At 54.4% G+C, this 19,449-nt stretch overlaps 1 protein-coding gene across 1 annotated transcript; it reads left to right on the plus strand.

The window, feature by feature from the left end:
• The first annotated feature begins 12,514 nt into the window (after positions 1-12,514).
• RPS14 (ribosomal protein S14) lies at positions 12,515-18,043 on the plus strand. Its single transcript, XM_065029779.1, has 5 exons — positions 12,515-14,937; positions 15,981-16,131; positions 16,435-16,596; positions 17,088-17,164; positions 17,935-18,043. Exons 2-5 carry the CDS (start codon positions 15,983-15,985, stop codon positions 18,000-18,002), a joined length of 456 nt encoding a protein of 151 aa, XP_064885851.1. The 5' UTR covers positions 12,515-14,937; positions 15,981-15,982; the 3' UTR covers positions 18,003-18,043.
• Positions 18,044-19,449: the final 1,406 nt, after the last annotated feature.

Below are 19,449 nucleotides of genomic sequence, written 5' to 3' on the forward strand. Positions count from 1 at the left end.
CACCCGGCTGTGCCAGGCACGGTGGAGTGCCGGGTTCTATCAGTTTGTAATTAAACTTGGCACACGCGGACTTTGTTTCTAGGGATGTGCCCATGCAGAGGGGAAGCTTCCCTGCCCAGTACCATCCCTAGGGATGCAGACAGCCAGGACTGCGTTACCAAGCATCCCGGCCGTGTCAGCCTGTTCTCCCTCCATTTTTCTTGTCTCTCAGGACCAGTGGGTGCTGGCAGCCACATTCCCATAGCGATGGGCAAGTGACAGCCAGCGAGTGTGATGCCAGTGGCACCACCTTCCGGGAGACGGAGCAGACACATCCTGCACCCACATCGCCTGCCAGGTCCAAAGTGGCTTCATTAGTCCATCCTCTCCTAAGAGCTTTTCATTATGGTATTTTATGACCAGGCTTGGAGACAGCATCTCCGGGCAGACATTGGCTGACTGTCCCTGGGGAGGGAGGCTGTCACGTCAAAGCATGAAGGCAGCACCTGCCCAGGCAGGGGGCCAGCACTGGACCCCCGGAGCAGGCAGGTGTGAGACGGGACCAGGGCAGGCAATGTCCTGCCCCACGAACCCACCGCTGAGGCAGAAAGTGGGCAGGAATCCTGCTCTGCCAGTTCGCTGCCAGACCAAACCCTCCGTGGGGAGGATGCTGAGGGGCTTGGGGCGATGGTGTGGGGCAGGGATGCTCCTGCTCATGGTTTTCCCCACAGGAGCGGGTGCTGGCTGCACACTGCCCAGCAAACCCCTGAGCATCCCTGGCAGTGGTGGAAGAGCCGACAGCTCCACACCACAGAAGGAAGCAGCTTTAGGTCCAAGAACACAAAACAAGTTCTTGAGACCAACAGCTTCTCTAAAACAAAAAGGGAAACAAGGCAGTAAAATAGAAAAAAAACCTACAAGAGCTTGCAAGGTGACAGAGCCAAACTTCCTTTTAACCTGATTTTTAGAAGCCACTCCGGTGCCTTTTACAACCACAGTGGTTATTTAGAAGGCACCAGCTGGACACATCAGCTTGAGTCCCACACGCAGACCTCAGGTCCCCAGAAACACCGTACAGTGCCGGTGGGCTCCCGTCACACAGATGAGTGCTCAGCCACAGCCACACGTCAAGGACCACAGGAGAAAGAGCCCTGGAAAATGCTGTTTTCTGGTGGGTTTCTGAGCAAAGCCCTGGGCCAGGCTCCGCTGGAGAGGAGGCTCAGCGAGGAGGCTTAGCCACAGCGCTCTTAATCCAACATCCCTGACAAACACAATCAGCATCTGAGCAGCTTCTCCAGTGCAGACTGGAGCACCCGCAGGGCTGGATCCGATGCCGGGGCAGGTGGGGAGTGCAAACGGTGGCTGGGAAGCCCTTTGCTATCAGCACTTCAAACCTAAGACAGTCACAGGAGGAAGGCAAAAACGGTTTTAAAAGCTTTTCTAAATTCCCCCCTCCCGGTGTGGTTTGGGGGCTGCGGTTTTCCCCTGGACAGAGTTAATGGCCACAAATGCTCCCCGGGGAACCACTGCACCCCGGAAAGGTAGAAGGGCACTGGAAGGGATGAAAGAGGATAAAAGCATCTCCATCAGCAGCTTGCAGCACTCTCCCTTTAACCTCCAGTGGGATTTTGCAGGGATGCAATGGGAGGATTAAATACAAGCAAGGAAGTGCAAGCGGATCTAGAGGAGAGGGAAGGGTTGCTGGTCCAAGCAGACAAGCGCAGTAGGGTTCGATTTAGCAGGGAGTGCAATAGGTCCAGCCGCAGGTGCAAGCAGTGAAGATCAGGCAGTTCACAAATCCTGGCTGTCAAATAAATCAACCGTCCCAACCCCACAGCCCAGGGATGGGAAGTGAGCTCAAAACCACATGGCAAGAAATCGTTCACACATTTTTGGAAAGGGCTGCAGGGAAGGGAGCGAGCATCCACCTTCATGGAGAAGGGACTCCAAGACCTCGCATGAGTTAGGACCCCAGCCCCTGACTCTAGTACCTCACAGACGCTCAACATTCAGCCCACGGAGATGGTGCCAAATCCGAAACACCACAGCCAAGAGGGTCACCCCACTCCTCTCCTGCCAGCACCCTGTCCTCCCCACCCAGGGAGAGCCCCACTGCTGGGTCATCACCCCCTCACCACCACACCAGCTCCCCTTCTCCACATAAGCCAGCCCTGGGGGTTAAGCCTGGATGGAGAAGGATTTAGAGGCAGGATGTGAAACTGCATTGCCCAGCTCAGCAATTTGCAATTGCTTCTGCTCACTCCAATGCTTCCCGTACCCAACCACCTCAGAGGAGGCAGCCAGGCCAGCGCCACCGATGCATCTGCTTTGTCTCACACTCAGATATTTGATGGCAAAAGGCTACTGGAAGGTCTAAATTGGGCCAGGTTGGGACCCAGGTGCCCAGTACAGTGACAGTGCTCAGCCCACCGTGTCTGCTATCTCTCCTGCACCTGATGCATCCTCACCAGCACCCTCAGCAATAACTAACTGGTGCCGTGCAGCCCTGGGAACCACAAATACCCGTAAAAGATGCACAAAAGGCAGACATATTATTATTAATAGATTTAAGTTCCCTCTAGAGGGAATCCTCTTCACTCTGTTGGTAATATTGAGAGGGCTGCAGATCTAAAACCACTAAGTGAAGCACGTCCTTAGAGAGATTAATACCACCACATTATTCAAGAGACAACTGTGAGCTGAAGACAGGGGAGCTTGCTTTGAAAATGATCAAGTAATTGGTGTGAAAGACCTGCTTTTAAACACCTACCTCTGCACCGCTGCCTTTACCAACTCTGAACGGCAGCAATGCCAACTGCAACTGGAAATACCTGCAAGGAGCTGGGAGTACTGGTGTGGGAAAAGAGCCATCGCAAGGTGCAAAGGACCACCTGTCCCTGTCCCCATCGCCTCCCTCCGCAGCCAGGGCCGGATCCCTGGGCCAAGAGAAGGCACAATCAGGAGATTAACTCCTTTGCTTCGGTGTACGATGCACAGCAATATCAAAACACAGGAGGCACCAGGTCACAGCTCTGCAAGGTGCTCCTTGAGCAGGGACTGGAGCCCTGTGCCAGAGGGGATGAAGCGACAAACTGGCATAAAAGCTTCAAATGGCGCAAAACTGGGGATTTTCCTGGCGATCCCCACTTACTGACAGCCCAGGCGAGCCTTTAGGATGGGCACAAAGAGACACAGATGGAGGGATGAGCTTTATGGAAACCCAGTTGCCTCCCGTCATGCTTCAAACTCAGCATGTCTGGACAGGGGAGAGAGATGTGGAGCACACGGAGAGGGGAAAACAAGCAGAAGGACAGAAACGAGCTCATCCCGGCTGCCCGTGCACCACCGGCACAGTTTTATAATGCCAGATAAGGAGCGTCTTAATGGTAGATTACACGGGCTGCTTAAGCGCTTTGCAAACAGTAGTTACAACAAGGCAGGGAGAAAAACACGCTGCTGCTGGCAGGCGGACAGCCCCAGCACTGCGTTCCTCAGCACACCGGCATTTCCCCAGTGCCTAAAAGGTGCAAAATTAAAGAGGACAATGGCCAGCTGCCCTTGGGAAAAGCAGGGACAGGCGCTGCTCCCACCCCAAACCCACCCAGCTCAGCTTCTCCACACTGTGCACAGGCTGAATAGAAACAAACACAAGGGAATATCAGGAAAATTTAGCCCTGATTTTTTTCAAGGTCTAGAGCGTTCATACCCCTGGGGGACTTCAGCAGGAAAATCCTCCCTTTTTCTCAACACTGTATTTAAGATCTGATTTATAAAGCCTGGCCAGAAGCAAGCAGTCAGAGCATCCACCCAAGATGCTGTGGCCGAACTAAGTTTCCCCTCTGGAAATAATCTCTGGCTCCGGCTGCCCACTGCCTGCCTGCTCCTGCAGGAAGGAAATCAAGAGAGTGATCCCCCAGCAAAAGCAGTCAAAGATTTTTCACGTAAATGATGTTATTTTGGGTCAAAGCACCTAGCTCTGGAGGAGCCGTTTTCCACCCACAAAGCCCTGTTAGCACTTCAGTTTTACTGGAAAAGATAAAAGCAACACTTTCCTTGAGTTTTCTTCGAAAAAACAACCATGAAAATGTTTCTGTCCCTGCAGAGGGATGGTTTGACATGTGGTGAATTGCTGCAAATATTTGACGAATTTTTAAGATAGAAAAAGACCTCAAACAAATGAAAAAAAATGAACTCAAAACCCCAAAGAACTGGGTGAGGTTTCTGGAAGCCCGTGATTAAAACTTTTTCCATGGCAGAGCAACTGGTAAGCTTGGCCAGTGAGGCTTTCAAACCAGCTCTAGGAAACCCCACCTCTTAACCCCACTCCCCAGGTCCTGCCTCTGCAAACCCCCATCTGTCGGCCCCTTCCCCAGCCCCCCGCAGAGAGGAACCCCCTAGGAGGTCACCCCACACCTGAGCCTTGGGTACTGATGCCTGGAAGGTGGCACCAGTACCAGGAAGGTGACACTGGTGACTGTCACCCCTCCTGACCCCAGCACCCTGAATTGGAAGAGCACCTCTCCACACTCCCCCCCATCTGCCAGCACCTGCGTAAAATCAGCATCGTTCATAATTGTCCATAAATAAGGCCAGCAATTAGCAGCTGTCATTAGCTTTCCTGTGCCCCAGGGATGCCAGGCTGGGCAGCCAACCCCCACAGTGCTGATGTTCCCCAACACCATCCCGACCAGACACGCAGGTTATGGTTCAGGCTGTGCCGCTGCCTAACCCCAAAAAAGCCAGAGCTCTTCGCAGGTGACTCCTCCTCATGGGTGCTTTTTGCCCCTGAATCCTCAGGAACAGCCTTGCTCCAGAGGAAGCATAGCTGGGGGAATTCTCCCAAACCTTAATTGAAAGAGGCGCTTAACGAGGAGTTTCTTTTGTCTGTTAATTGAAACAGGTTCTTACTGACAAAACTCTCCATGAATTTTAAGTGGGTTTGCAGGGGGGGGTGGGAATCCACTCAATGAATCGGGTTTTCCTGCTTTGAAATGTACCGTCTTTGGTTCCTGCGGCTCTCCAAGCGCCTGAAAGCCCTTCTGGGTAAGCAGGGCCGAAATCCTACGTATTTAAAAAACATAAAAAGGACAAGAGAAAACTAATCTCGTGTGAATTTTTATATTTCGCCAGAGCAGCAGCCTATGCTCTCACCGCAGGTCGCACAGGGCTCTTACCCAAAAAACACACCAATTGAACCACCTTCTGCTGCCTCTGACAGTTTGCTTGGCCAGAGATGCTGGTCCTGCAACAAGCACAAAGGTGATGCTCGATCGTGGGGGGCAGCAGTGTTTAGCCCCTCGGCCATGCCGTGCTGTGAGCCCCCCAGGATGGGCCAGCTGCCCATTACGGAGAATTTGAAGATGGTGGGAGAGCAGCTCCATCCCACCACAGAAGAACCACTAGCTGTTCTGGGGAGCTGCCTTGCCAAGCGCTAACCCGGGCCCAAAACGGCACTTTTGCAAAGCAGCATCCATAAACCCATGGTGTGAACCAGCTCATGGAGAGCAAACAACCCCCTGGTGCTCGTGTTCAGGAGAAATCCCTGCAAGGATGGAGCATGGCACGAGCTGTCCCCTCCTCCTGGGGGCTCCCAAGGATGCTCTCCCTGGACCGCATCCATCCCGCCTGGTGCCCCAATGCTTTGCTGAGCCGCAGCCGAGCTCTGCTTCACCACAGTCAGCCGGGACAGACCCTGCCGGGGTCCAAGCACCTGTGGAGCTGGGTGCTCACAGCCAGCCCTGAATTTGGAAGCAGGTAAGCGCTTGCTGTGAGCACAGCCATGCTCTAGTGATGGCTCCCGGGCTGGCAGGTCCTTTGGGGAAAGGCCAGGCGGTGACTGACAAATGGACGCAATGCTCCAAGGTCACAGCCAGACCAGGTGGAGGTCAGATCTTTTATTAGACCAATGGACACACTTGGAAAAAACGCCACGTTTTGGACATGCAGCCATTCCTCAGGCCGGAGAGCACATCTGTCTTTTCCTAAAGGTATTAGTTAGGCTAATAAAAGACACTACCTCTGCACGCAAGCTTTCCCGCCCTTAAAAAGTACCAGCAGCTGGAATGCTCACCAGCCCAGGGGAAATGCAGAAAACAGGAAAAGGCGCAGAGTACAGGAGGTATTTACAAGATCCGTTTTGTTTTCATCCTCTAAGACACCACTGGTGAAGCCCATGTTTGCCCCTTGCAAGCCCAGCACCGGGGCTGCTGGCACCCGAGCTGCCTCTTGCCTCCCTGATTTTCAGATCCATGTGAGTGGCATTTCCATGGGAAGCCTGTTGCTTTAGTTTACCTGCTCCAAGGCTACAGCATCAGCCCTGACCCCTCCTTCTCCTCTGCAGAGGCTCAAGGCAAAGGAAATGCTCGAGGACCCAGCCTCCGATGCCCCACCTGCCCCTCCATCACTCCCCACGCTGCCAGCCTCACCACAGCAGCTCATGGTGTCAGCTGGCGAGAACTATAACAACAAACCACCGGTGACATGTCCTGTTCCACATCTCACCAGCCAGCTGGGCCAGGGGACCACACTGCTGCTGGTGCATTTACCTGGGGACATTCTTCACTCAAGTGGGTTCCTATGTCCCCACCCTCAGGAAAAGCATCCCCATCTCATGGCCTCCATCTCCCCCTCCAACGTAAATCCACAAGGTCAGCGAGGCACCAGCGCAGCCAAGGGATGAATTGAGGAGATATAAAGCGGTTCAAGCTGTAACATTTAGAATTCAGACATCAATAGCATTTTGCAGCCATATTTCAGGACCGTGCCGTTAACCCTTTTTCAGGCAGCCCTTTTTTCTAAGCCGGTACCACCAGTTCAGGCTCCAGGCTGTGGGGCTGTAGGGCTGTGTAAGGCTGTGAAGAAACAGACGGTGGTTGGGAAGGAAGGGGGATATTCAGTGAGATGCTCACAAGCAGCAGGACAGCATGTGGGTTTTGCTGAGGCCAGGGCACTGGAGACTGAGCCAAGAGAGCAGCAGGTGTGCGGAGCTGGCAGGCTGCCCGGGCAGCAGGGACACCCCGGGGACGGTCATCCTCCCAGGCCATGCGCAGAGCCGTTGTGTGAGACACATGTCCTCACTCAGCGTAGGGATCTGAGAGCAACACCCCTCTCGCTGTACATCCAACCCTCAATGAGCCCAAGCCAAGAGAGACAGAGAACACACCGTCCTTCTTCCCCACTTTACATCAGTGATGAGGTTTCCAAGACATTTTGAGTTCCCTGTCAACAACGGAGCAGAGCCCCTGGGAGAGAGTCTCGGTCTCTCCAAGACAACCATCATCTTCACAGCTTGGACCAGACCAGCAACAGAACTGAACTCCGGGCATGTCCCCACACAAATACCAGGGTAGCTCCTCACGGGATACCCGACATTTGGGAATCTCTTGACTTTCCTAAACCCTTCCAGGAAGGCTCAGACCACCTGAAGGTAGCGCTGAGGATCTCAGACCCTCCTCCAGGCAGAGGGTTGCAGCAAGGTCCTGCTGCTTTTGAGGAGGACACGGAAACCAAGGCAGTCCCAACCCCAGCCCTGTCGCTGCCCGGTCAGGAGTCACATGCAGGATTTACGGCTCGATATTGATTCATCTTCTGCAAGCTCTGCCATTACAGCTGGTGGCTTCTGCAGGAAAACAACATGAATCATAAGCTACAGGCCGCCCTCTCCCCGCGTCCGTGCTGTGTGACTCACCGAGCCCTTCCAGGGGTCCTGGTGCGAGGGCTGTCCTGCTCCTCCGCACCTGGGGATGGGCACAGCGGGGTGCAGGGGCTGCCATCACTTGGGGACTGACTCCTCACAGCCCCCGAGGTTTCTGAGGTGGTCCTCAAGAAAGCAGCATCATGCTTGCCCTCCACCCAGGTCCTTCTCCTGTCTCAGGCTCCAAAGCCACCGGCCCATGCGTGACAATGGCACATTGTAAAAATACGCAAAGTAAGGCCACCATCTGGGCTGAAAACACACAAAGAAGCCAAGGGCAATCCTGAGGTCCAAAAGTGCCTTCAAGAGCAGAGCTGGAAACATCGTCAATACGGACTGGGAACCCTGGCCCTCCATGATCACGAAGCCATTGCAAGATAAAGACAATATGTTACTGCTCTCTGTGCCTTGAGTCCTAACCTCATTCTAGCAGGCTCTAGACCTCAACAGTCAAAAATAAAAAAAACAATGCAATAAGGTAAACCTAGGAGGTAAAATTCCACAAAACCCCTTTTAACCCCTGCCCAAGAGCATGAAGAGCCAAGAGAGCAGCTCCATCTCCAGCCCCTGAGACAGGATCCCCGGTGGGACCACGGGCTTCTGTCCCTGGCCCAGCTACCCAGAGATGCCCCCAAATCAAACCTGGTTATAAAAGCCAGAGCCTGCAGGCAGAGGGGGGCAGGCAGTGCTGGTGACACTGCAGCAGGGACATGCTTGGCTGTGCAATACTTCACCATGACACGCTACTGAAAAAAAATATTAATCATTCCCTCTTCACCCCAGCCTAGTTTTTATCTTGTGAGGCCTCTTTTTTCTTCTTTTTAAATTACCACCAACAGCGCATTAAACGTAGCTGTTCTAGAATATTGACAGTGCCACGCAGAAAGAAAAAGGGGAAAAAAACCTAAACCAACCTGTAATAAAAAGTCTGTTTTGCGGGGATGGGTTTTCAATCCCCACCCAAACACAACCCGACCAGACCCATCAGCTTCCCAAAGGCGCAGGAAGTGGGAAAAGCTTCGTTTGTGTGACTGTTCCCATCAGCACCTGTGCTGGTGGCTTCAGGTGGGGAGGGAGGAATTTGGGGGCTGCGGCCAGCAGGGTGACATGGCACCCACCAGGGCTGAGCAAGGTGACCCTGCGGGGTGGCTTGGGGACCGGTAACACAGGAGGTCCTGGCTCCCCACACCAATGTCCCAGACTTGGAGGGGTGCCGGGAAACATGAGCATTGCGTTCACCACCCTTGCCGAAGAGGAGCTCCGAGACAGGCAAAGGGAAGATGCTTGGCCATCCCACCAGACGCCAGCAACGCTGGGTTTTTTTTCCTGCTGTATAAAACTCCACACGTTTTTTCTATTGTTTAATTTCCTTCTTCTCCACCCACGGCAAGTTCACTCAGAAGCGAGGAACTTATTTCCTATCGAATTCGTCCTGGTTGTTTTATTTGGAAAAGGACAACTTCCTCAGCCGTGGTCTCCGTGAACAGCCAAGAGGAGCAGGCACTGGGTTGCTCGCCCCCCCTTCTGCACCAGCCCAGCCCCGGTAAAAAGCACTCTTGAGATTAAAGTAACAAAGATGCTGCTTTGCTGCAGGAAGAGCTGCTGTTTCAAGGCTGTTGGTGACAAAGCGGCATTGCAAGGCACCAGCTTCACAACCCTGTGAGCACCGGCAGTGTGAAGAAGATCAGCCCCACGATGTGCTGTGGTGGCAGCCAGACCATGGGAAGGGAGAGCCCCAGCTCTGGGATGCGATCGTGGTGCTGGGAGCGAGCACCAGCCTCCAAGGGAAGCAGAGCCTTTCAGGTGACAGTGAAAGGTGGCAAAGCTGGTGTGGCTTCTGCATCGCTGGGCATCGCCGGCTGCCTTACAGCAGGAGACAGCCTGCCTGTGCAGCGGTGGAGGCAAAAAACCCAAAGGACTGTGGGGAAATAATACATACAGCTATGTGTAAAAGGCCCAGAGTTCAGCAGTGGCTGGCTAAAGACTAGGACTGCTTCCAGAGGGAGTGATAAGGTGCTTTACAGGGACTCCAGCCAGACCAGCCAAGCCATGCCATGTAAAAGGAGTGCACCATCAAACCGGCTCCCAGCCACACTGTCCTGATCTCCTTCAATCCTTTATTATTTTTAACTAATGCCACTTACGCTCCCGCAGAGCAGGGATGCTCTAGGCCTCGCACCCCCGGCTGCAGCAGCCGCCAGCCCTGCCCGGCACGGCGGTGCCGCACGCCGAGGGGGATGCCCGGGCAGCGGTGGGGCGAGGGCATCCCCGGCCAACCACGGCTTCACCTCCAGAGCCCCCCGTGCAGCGGACCGACGGAGGGGAGGCTGGGGGACACGGGGGGGACGCGGGGCCTGAGAGAGCCGGGGGCTGGCGGGGATGCTCGGGGCGCGGTGGGCTCTGCACCGGACCCCTCGCTCTGCCGCCCCGGGCGGGCCCCTCCGGACCCCGAGCCGGCTCCTCCCGAGGGGCACCGCAGCGGCCTGCGCAGGGCAAGGGGCGGCGGAGGGGAGCCGCCGAGCCCGGGGGGACGAGAAGGGCGGTGTGGCCCGGCTCCCCTGGCCCGGCTCCCGCAGCCCGGCCCGTGCTGCAAGGCCCGGCGGATCCCGGCCCGCGCTGCCGCCCTTTGTCTGCGCCGCCGCCTTCCCGCCCCGCTCGGCCCGTACCTGCCTGCCCGGCCGGGCCCGCACCGCTCCGCTCCGCCAGGCCGCCACCGCCGCCCGCTCCGCTCCGCTCGGCTCCGCTGGGCCCGGCCCCGCTCGGCGCGTCCCGCCCGCCGCCCCGGCCAGGCACCGCCCCGCCGCCCGGCCCGGCCCCCGCCGCCCCCTGCCAGGCCCCGGCCCGGCAGCGCCGCCCCGGGAGACGCGCTGGGCTCCTGCCCGGGCGGTGGGGCCGGGGCCGGGGAGGTGGATGGCGGCGGAGGCGCCCCGGCGCTGCTCGGCTGCGGACGCCCGGCTGCAGCGGGGGGCTCGGAGCGCACACAGCGGGTTGGCCCCCCTGGGGCTGCCGTTCCACTGCTCCATCTCCCCTGCCCATCCCCGGCTCCTCAGCCTCGGGATGAGAGCGGCCCCTAGTCCCTGCCGTGTCGGGATACAAGGGATGACCGTGAACCCTGTGATAATCTCCCAACAAGAGGGCTCCTTCCATCCCCCGGGCCTGAGGCACATGTGATGATCTACCCAGCGATGCTCCCACCAGGTCCTTCCTCTCACCACCGGTCCCCAGGGTGAGCACAACAGGTTGTCCTGAATGGTAAAGCCCAGGCAGCACCTCTGGTGTAACTGAGGTGCCAGGCTGATGTCTCCTTTCATCTTTCTCCCAGTGTGCGTGTGCCCTTCATGTCTGATTTTTGAAGCCAGTTAAGCGCAAGGTTGTCGCCAACCTTCCCCCCAGCCGCGGAACCCAAGCATGATTTCAGAGCACCGGTTCATCGCATCCTCTCAGCTTTTCCAGCCCAACATCAAGACAAGCGCGAGGTACATGTCTAGTCACGGGCTGGCTGCTCCCTGACCTGCAAGTGCACACACAGAATTCCCTTCATTCCTCAGAGAGGAGAAAAATGAGTTTAACACAGCTCAGGTGCTCCTGCCCTCTCCACAGAGGCTGCCGGGGGCTCTGCCGCACGCTCAGACACGCTCCAGTCCACGTTAATCACCAGTACGAGCTGTCCGGCTCCATCTCAGGGAGGTGGGATCTCCTGTGAGAAGGGATCACAGTTCTCCTGTAAGAAGGGATGCAGTGTATGAAGAAGACCCTGTCAGGTTTTGTGTCCAGATCCTGGGGACAAGTTTCTTGTCCAGCCCGTGGAGATGCGGCAGAAGGTCTGTTTGGTTTGGCTTTGGCAGTTTGATCTGGGAGAGCTTCCGACCTAATGGGAGGCAAGGAAGCAATTTCAATCAATGAAATGGGCAGATAAACAAAAATAAAGGGAGAAAGGAAATCGTAGGAAAGGAGACACAAAGAATTGCAGGCAATTATGGCTGCAAATTTCCTAATGCACTCCAAAGCATTCATTGAAGTCAAAGACTCCTTATCCTTAAACATTTTGCTTCCTTCACAAGCCTTTTCTCTGAAGATCTTGCCTATGCCAAAGTTACTTCAAAGAACAGAAAACAAAAAAAGGGACAAACAGGAAGCTTTTCAGCTACGAACCGCTATAAAGGGTATCAAAGGTTTGGGATTTTTTCAGCCTTAAATGATTTGCAAACTCAGCCTGAAAATGTATCTGCAGCAGGAACGGCTTTCTGAGGCCATGCAAACCTCCGTCAGAGCTTTAGCCGAGGAGATTCATGCACAAATCATCAAGTAAAAAGCCAGCAATGAGTAATCAAAGGCACGCACCAAAATCCGAGGACAATCTGCACAATCTGCAATCTCCAGCGGTAAAGTTTTCCACTGCATAATTACTTCTGAGGAAAAGGAATTTGTTGAATGCTTGGTCTGGCATTTGCTAATACTTTTTTTTTTTTTCTTGTAATAAGAATGACCTCCCTGGAAACAGAAGGCTGCTCAGAAAGGCATTGGTATTTATAAATACCAGCTCTGCCATTTTACATGAGTATCAGGTTGCTTTTTTTCCCCCTATCTTCTGTTTGCAAACACAAAGGAAAACAGTTCATCTCCTGCACGCTTTAACTTACAGGCTCTTCTTCAGCACATCTGTCAGAAAGAAGTTCAGCGGCTTTCCTCCGCATTGTCTCCAATTTATTAATCAACACTTCCAGCTCCCTACTGAGTCACAGCCAAATTATGGTCCCCTTGAAGTCCATGGCAGCACTTCCACCGACTTCATTAGGACCAGAAACTGGCTCTTGAAGTCTCTGCCAATTCCTTAAGTGCTTTAACTTCAGTGTTGGAGATTGCTTTTTAAATTTTCTTGTGCTCGTTTCTGACACATCATTTTACATGTGTGCATGCACAAACTGCCTTTCTGAAACTAAAAACGGCCTTCAAAGTGAATGGAAAAGCTTTTTTTTTTTTTTTTAACCTGTGAATGGCTGCATTTGGAGCCCTGAATTTCTTTTTGGTGGGATTATTAGAGGAAAGATGCCATTTCAGGGGGCTGGGAGCTGTTATGCCCCAGTCCTGCATGCAGACCCTGCTCCATACCAGAGTTCAGGAGAATTTTTGCCTCTTCCAGCTCTCGTCTCTGTTTCAAGGCCACCAGTAAGGCCACTGGACTGGTGGCTCGTGGGAATGAGACACGGCCACGGAAACAGTGCCATGGGAGCTGGGGCTTTCACAGGTCAGGTCAGTCGCTCCCACTGACCCCGCTCAGCCAGGACCAGTTCACAGCAGGGCCAAAGCCCGGGCGGGAGGAAAGGTTGAGAGCAACATTTCCATTTGCCTTGGCTCTCGGGCTCCCTTTTTGTTTAGTCACTGGCTGAGTTATGAAATCCGCCTGCAGCGTCACCGTGTCTGTGGGTTTCCCATGGGCTGGAGAGGCTATTACCGAGGAGCAGCTGGAATGTTAATTACCCATTAAGGAACTAAATCTGGGGGATTTCTGAAAGCAAACACAAATCATCTCTAGCACTGACCCCACCGTGGCCTGGGCATCCTTCCTGGCCAGGCTGAGGCTGCAATCCCTGCAGCTCCTGCGTGGTGTCTCCCTTCTTGCTCACCCCAGCCTGGGAAGATCCTCAGCAGCTACGACAGCCCAGTCAGGGCTGGCATTTGAGCCCCGGGAGCATTTTGCAGGGCAGGCATTTCCCTTGCAGTCACGCCAGGAGTGCTGAGAAGCAAAGACAGAGACTTAATCCTGGAGAGTGGAAAAAGCCTCATCCTGCACAGAGCCTGGAGGGACTGGGAGCAGCCTGGCTCCCAGCTGCTCCAGGGCTGAGGGCAGCACTGGATTTTGAACTGCTGGTTGTTTTTTTTTGTTTGTTTGTTTTAGAAGCTCATCTGATTATTTCAGCCTGTTACCCCATACATGGAAGCTTGCCCATTTCCTTGCCTCTGGCTTGCAGCTGTTCCAGAACATCTGTAGGCTGGTGCGAGCCTCACAGAGCCTCCATGTGGACAAACCCGCCCTGCCTGGCTCAGGCTGCCTGTGCACCCTTCGCTGTCCCCACAGCTCCTTCTCAGACAGGTCACTTGCAGTCACCACGGCACACATGGCCTGGCACAGGCTGACCTCTGGAGTGCTCGCCTGCTGCCAGCCCCGTCCTTCCCCTCTTTCTGCGAATCGGGACACGGCTGGTGTCATTGGAGCCCCCAGCTGGAATTACAGCAGTCCCAACGATGTATATTTTAAAAGCTTCTCTGTCAATATTTAAACAGGAAGATCCCTGACGCAGCGGCAAACTGCTGACGAAGAGAGGAGTGAGCGAGGGTGGCCTGTGGGGTCAAGGCCGGCGTTCTGGCGGCACCGCGAGCACAGCGCTCTCCGGGGGAGGCAGCACAGCACGGGCGCTGCAGGGAGACGGACCGACCAAACCTTTTCGCCCTGCTGGCAAGCGAGAGATTTGCAGCCTGGAGGGCCTGCTGTGATAGCACAAGGGGTGATGATTTTGCACTGAAAGAGGGGAGATTCAGGCCAGACATGAGGAACACATTTTTTACACTGAGGGTGCTGAGAGCCTGGCCCAGGTTGCCCAGAGAGGTGGTGGATGAACCGTCCCTGGAGACATCCCAGGCCAGGCTGGACGGGGCTCTGAGCAACCTGAGCTGGTGAAGATGTCCCTGCTCATGGCAGGGGTGGCACTTGATGAGCTGTGAATGTCCCTTCAACCCAAACTATTCCATGATTCTGTGAGCCCAATGGCCTGTGCCTCAGCCCAGCTCTAGCTGAGCCTGGGCAGCACCGACTGCAGCTGCACGGCCAGGAGGCAGCGGGCTGTGTGATGGCATTACACCGATTTTACTTCAGCTGTTTATAAACCGTCTCGGGCCCGACTTTCCAGAGCCGTCCTGGCGCGTCCCCGCCAGGAGCGCCGCTGCTCAACGACGCCTGCCGCCATCTTGGGGACGGACCCGCGATGGAGGGGCAGCCGCGCCATCTTGGGGAGGTCGGCCCGGGGTGGCCTCGGGAACTCCCTTCGCGGTTTAACGGCGGCGGGATCGAGACCGGGGTGGGGATCACGATCACGATCACGATCACGATCAGGATCGGGGAAGAGTCCTGCGCCTGCAATCGGCGAAACGCCGCTGCCCCGGCGGCACTCGGCCGCCTCCCGCCATCACTTCCGGGTGAGCGGCGGTGACTTCCGCCCCCTGACGCCGCCACTTCCTTTCCAGCGGCGGCCGCCGGAGCAGACGCGCAGGTGAGTGTGGGGCTGCGATGCATCCGCCGCCATCCGCCCGCCCGCGGCTCCCCGCGGCCTCCCCATCCACCCTCCGCTTCATCGGGCCCGGGATTCCGCGGAGCAGCGGGCCCGCCGCAGGGGAGGCGCGTCCGGCGGAGCGGGGCGTTAGGCCGCGGGCGAGCCGGGAGCCGGCGTAGCTGGGTGCCCGGGGTATGGATCGGCGCTCCCGGTTAGGGGTGGAGGGCGGCTGGCCCTGGCGGCGTGGAGGAGTCGGGAGGCTGGGCCGTGGCTCTGTGCTCGGCCGAGGCTGCGGGCCTGGTGGCGTGAGCCGGATCCTCAGCGGCCAGGGCTGCGGTTTCGAGTAATCGTTAAAGAGCAGCGGGTGCGTGGTTCTGAGGTTAAGATTGGAGTCCCAGCGCTCACGGCTCGGCCTTTGCTTCGGTTGTCGTGTAGGTGTCCCTGGGCTTTGTGGACCCCAGCTGGGGACAATAACATCCACCAAACTTTGGCTGACTGTGCCTGGAAGGGGATGGGCTTTGTGGAGTGACCGTGTTGGGCCTTGGTTGGTCGGTGTGTGGAGACAGAGAACCATCATGCTGAAGCCTGTGGATAAAACGAGGTGGTGCTTGGGTTGATAGCCCTAATTAAGCCGTTAGACGTTTCTGTTGTGCAAAGCGCCAGTTGTAGCTGGTGTCTGGCAGGAGGGGGCAATAGGGAACCATCTCCCTGCGCTCCGGTGTTTCTGGTTATAGAAGAAAGGGGCTCCTGTGTGCTTGGCTGTGCCTGAGCTGACATGAAGCACAGCTTGGCTTCTGCTGCAAAGTGCAGCTGGAACTACCACTGAACAGTTGGTGGTGGCCTGTCTGCCCGGGTGCAGCAAAGCTGGCAGCATTGGGGTTTTTTAGGAAGTCCAGTTGTACCCCAGAATTACTGTTAGCGTTTTATTGTTGATAACTCATGTTGCTTGGTAGAAGGTTGCAGTAGCAGGAAGGTTCATAAACTCCTGTAAGTGAATGTTGGGAAATTCACCGTTGCTCATACTTCTGTTTCTTTTTGTTCAGAAATGGCACCTCGTAAGGGCAAGGAGAAGAAAGAAGAACAGGTCATCAGCTTGGGACCTCAAGTTGCTGAAGGAGAAAATGTGTTTGGCGTCTGCCACATCTTTGCTTCCTTCAATGATACTTTTGTCCACGTGACTGATCTCTCTGGCAAGTGAGTACTGAAAGCCAGTCACTGTGGTACCCGGCTTTTGGAAACAGAAATTACATTTGACCAAAGGTTCTACCACACTCCTTGAGCTTCTGTTGAGCTGCGAGCTGAGATGGTATGTGTCCCTGAACACAGACCAGATGGCTTATTGTGTTCCTCTGTGATGAATATTGTGCCCAAGGTACCAGTTGGCAGCTTATTGATCCAGTAACATTTGAAATAACAGGTTCTGTGTGTACCCAGGAGCTGATTGGTGGGGAGGAAAGAGGGAGGATGTTGTTTTCTGAATATTTTCCTGTGTTGTAGGGAAACCATCTGCCGTGTGACTGGTGGCATGAAGGTGAAGGCTGACCGAGACGAGTCTTCTCCCTACGCGGCGATGCTGGCAGCCCAGGATGTTGCACAGAGGTGCAAGGAACTGGGCATCACTGCCCTGCACATCAAGCTGCGTGCCACTGGTGGCAACAGGTACGTTGGGCTGGAGCCTGGCATTCCCGGAGGATCTGCCTGGTCTCAGAATCTGGCTAGGTGGCACCACATCCCTTCTTTGTGCTGCCTCAGTTGGGAAGGTGGATGCACCCTGGGAATTTGACACTAGATTTGACGTGAAGGGTGTCTGTCTCATGTGGTGAGTGGCTGATGTGGTCACCTCTCGCTGAGCATCTGGAACCCATTTCTAATGGACGTCTTCAGTTGGCCGGAGCTGTGCTGTGCTCTGATTTATCTGGTAGTGGGTGGGGAGGTGTTATCACATTTGGAGATTATCTTGGCGTGAGAGTGAAGTGCATGTCTGGTGGCTGTTGGTGTGGGAATGGTTTGGGTCTGGGGATGGGAAGAAGGCAAGTTCTGCTCTCAGGATGTTTTGGGGTGGGGAAACTGTGATTTTTGACATTGTCAGTTGTTTGTGAACTGTGTCCACTTTCTGAATCATTTAAGGGCTTATGGGTTCTCTCCTGCAGGACCAAGACTCCTGGACCTGGTGCCCAGTCAGCCCTGAGAGCTCTGGCCCGATCTGGAATGAAGATCGGCCGCATTGGTGAGTGATGGAGAAAGCGGTTGCTGGATGCGTGTGTCATGGTATCAGTGCAGAGCCTTGCTACTTCAAAAAATAGTTTTGAGGGATTGTTTAGTAAAAGGAGCTTTATAGGCATTTGTGCCCCTTATTATGACTTCACTTGGGACGTTCTTGGTCTGTGTCAGGTGCTGCTGTAGGTGAAATTTAATTTAAACAGGTTCGTAAATGGAGGATTCACCAGGAGGTGGCGTGAGCTGACTGCAGAAACCAGGGTTCTGGCTGCACCACAAACCCCAGCCGCACAGCAGGGCGCTGATGCTCCTTTTACGTAACAGTGTTTGTGCTGAAGCTGTTCTGTCGCTCAGAAATGTTGTGTTTGCCTTGGTTTGAGCCTGTGACGGAGTAATAATGCAGTTCCTCCAACTGCATGAGGGATAGTCCCAAACTTTGTAGAGGAGTCAGGAGAAGCATCAGCATTGGCACTCTAGAAGTTGCACCAAGCACCCTCTTATTTCTTTGGAAACACTGCAGATGCTTGGTTTAAGTGAAGTGGGGATTTTTGCTTCTGGACTGTTAAAAAAGCTGTGGGCATCCAGCCCTTGATGTATTCATGAATATCTTCGCTCCACAGAGCATTTGTTGTGCCTGAGCCTGGCTCCTGTCCTGGCTGATGGCAAGGTGCAGCTGGGGGATGTTGGGGTGATAGCTGGGGCAGAGTGGTCGTGCCAGCATGCTTTCTTGGGGTACCTCTGGAAGGTAACGGCGTGTTTTGTGTTTTCTTTTCGCCACAGAGGATGTCACCCCCATCCCCTCTGACAGCACTCGCAGAAAGGGTGGTCGCCGTGGACGTCGTCTGTAAACAATGCTGCACCTTTGGTTATTAAAGCTCCTTTAAACCTCTTCTCAGCCATGTGTTTTCTTACTGGGGTACACTCAGGAGCTGAGTGGCTTCAATTTAATCACGTACGTGAATGGCTTATCCTCTAAAGCCGGGCTTCTGGTTTGGGTTGTTAGTACTGCTGCGGCTGAGGTGCTTTTGGACATACACTGAGAAAGCTGCCAAAAGCACTGGAACTACAGCTCCCTTAGCCGCTCTGTTTATATATTTATATTTCTAGAGTATTTAAGCAAAATGACTCCGAGTCTCCTTAGTCTCGCACGGCTGCCTGCACTGATGTTTGCCCTCCACAAGATGTGCTGCCGCCAATGTTCTCTTCCCAGCTCTCCAGGCTTTGAAATCACCCCTGTTCTGTTGCTTCCTTGGCTGCAGCAGGATTTTTAGACCCAGAGATTTCGTGGGTTTACGCTACTTGATTACAGTTTAAGATACGTGGGGTCTATGTGCTCATGGTGTCAAGGTGCTTTTTGCCTGTGGTTAAAATAGCTGTGGCTTCTACAACTCGAGAGAGAAAATTATCAAAATTCCTCCTGTGAAATGGTGACATCAGCCACAGTACACGCAGTGCCTGGTTCGTAGTGGGTCTGTCTTGTGTGCCCTGTGCTCCCCCAGCCCTGCGGTCAGTAGTTTGTTGTAGAGACTGCTACAACTCATCACGTTGTGCCTCTGGTGCAGTCACCTACTGGTCAGTGGGACTCCTGGCACTGAGTGAGGGAGCTCATCTGGAGCTGGTAAAATGTTTGTCCAGGAATACTTGTGGTCAAGTTTAAAGTGATGGTTATTTATCAGAATTGGTTGAAAAACAGGATTCTTAGTACAGTTATATGGCAAATATGAATAGTCTGATACACGAAGTGTGACCTATAGAATCGAGCTGGGAGGCAGTGTTCTGATGTGCTGGGCTCTTGGACAAGGTCTGCCTGCAGATCCTGAGGCTGGAGAGCCTCACAGATTTTGTGTGGGCTCCTCCCACGCTTTTGTATCGTCAGATGTTTCAAAATGTTTCATGGGGGATTCCTTCACCCACTCCTGAGCCTCCTTCCCCTCACGGGAAAGACGCTTTGGCCAACAGTGGAAGTGTTCTGCTCCTAACACTGTTCTGGTGAAGTTACTTGGCCTGGGCTGGACCCAGGGCACGTTGCGCCTGTCGGGTTTGATGCTCGGTTGTTGAGCCATTTCTTGAGTGGTAAAAGGGGACGAGTTTCACTGTGGAGGAAGGGTCCCTGTTTCAGATGAAGCCAACGGTGCTTCTTAGTCTTCATAGCGAAAACTTGGATGCTTGTGGTTTCAAAGTGAGTCATGATCTCTTGGAGGTGTCCCTGCTGTGGAAAAGAAAGCTGGGCTTGTAAGCAAGCAAACTGCTGCTGGGTTTTCTGCAAACTGTTACTTAGTACATGACTTCCTTTTT

Source organism: Columba livia, chromosome 14 (assembly GCF_036013475.1).
Source record: "Columba livia isolate bColLiv1 breed racing homer chromosome 14, bColLiv1.pat.W.v2, whole genome shotgun sequence".
Classification (NCBI taxonomy): Eukaryota; Metazoa; Chordata; class Aves; order Columbiformes; family Columbidae; genus Columba; species Columba livia.

Excerpts from the sequence above, each read along its gene's own strand:
- RPS14 (XM_065029779.1), top strand. The coding sequence starts at position 15,983 with ATGGCACCTCGTAAGGGCAAGGAGAAGAAAGAAGAACAGGTCATCAGC. Across the intron at positions 16,597-17,087 it reads CGTGCCACTGGTGGCAACAG|GACCAAGACTCCTGGACCTG; the intron begins GTACGTTGGGCT and ends TCTCTCCTGCAG. Across the intron at positions 17,165-17,934 it reads AATGAAGATCGGCCGCATTG|AGGATGTCACCCCCATCCCC; the intron begins GTGAGTGATGGA and ends TTTTCGCCACAG.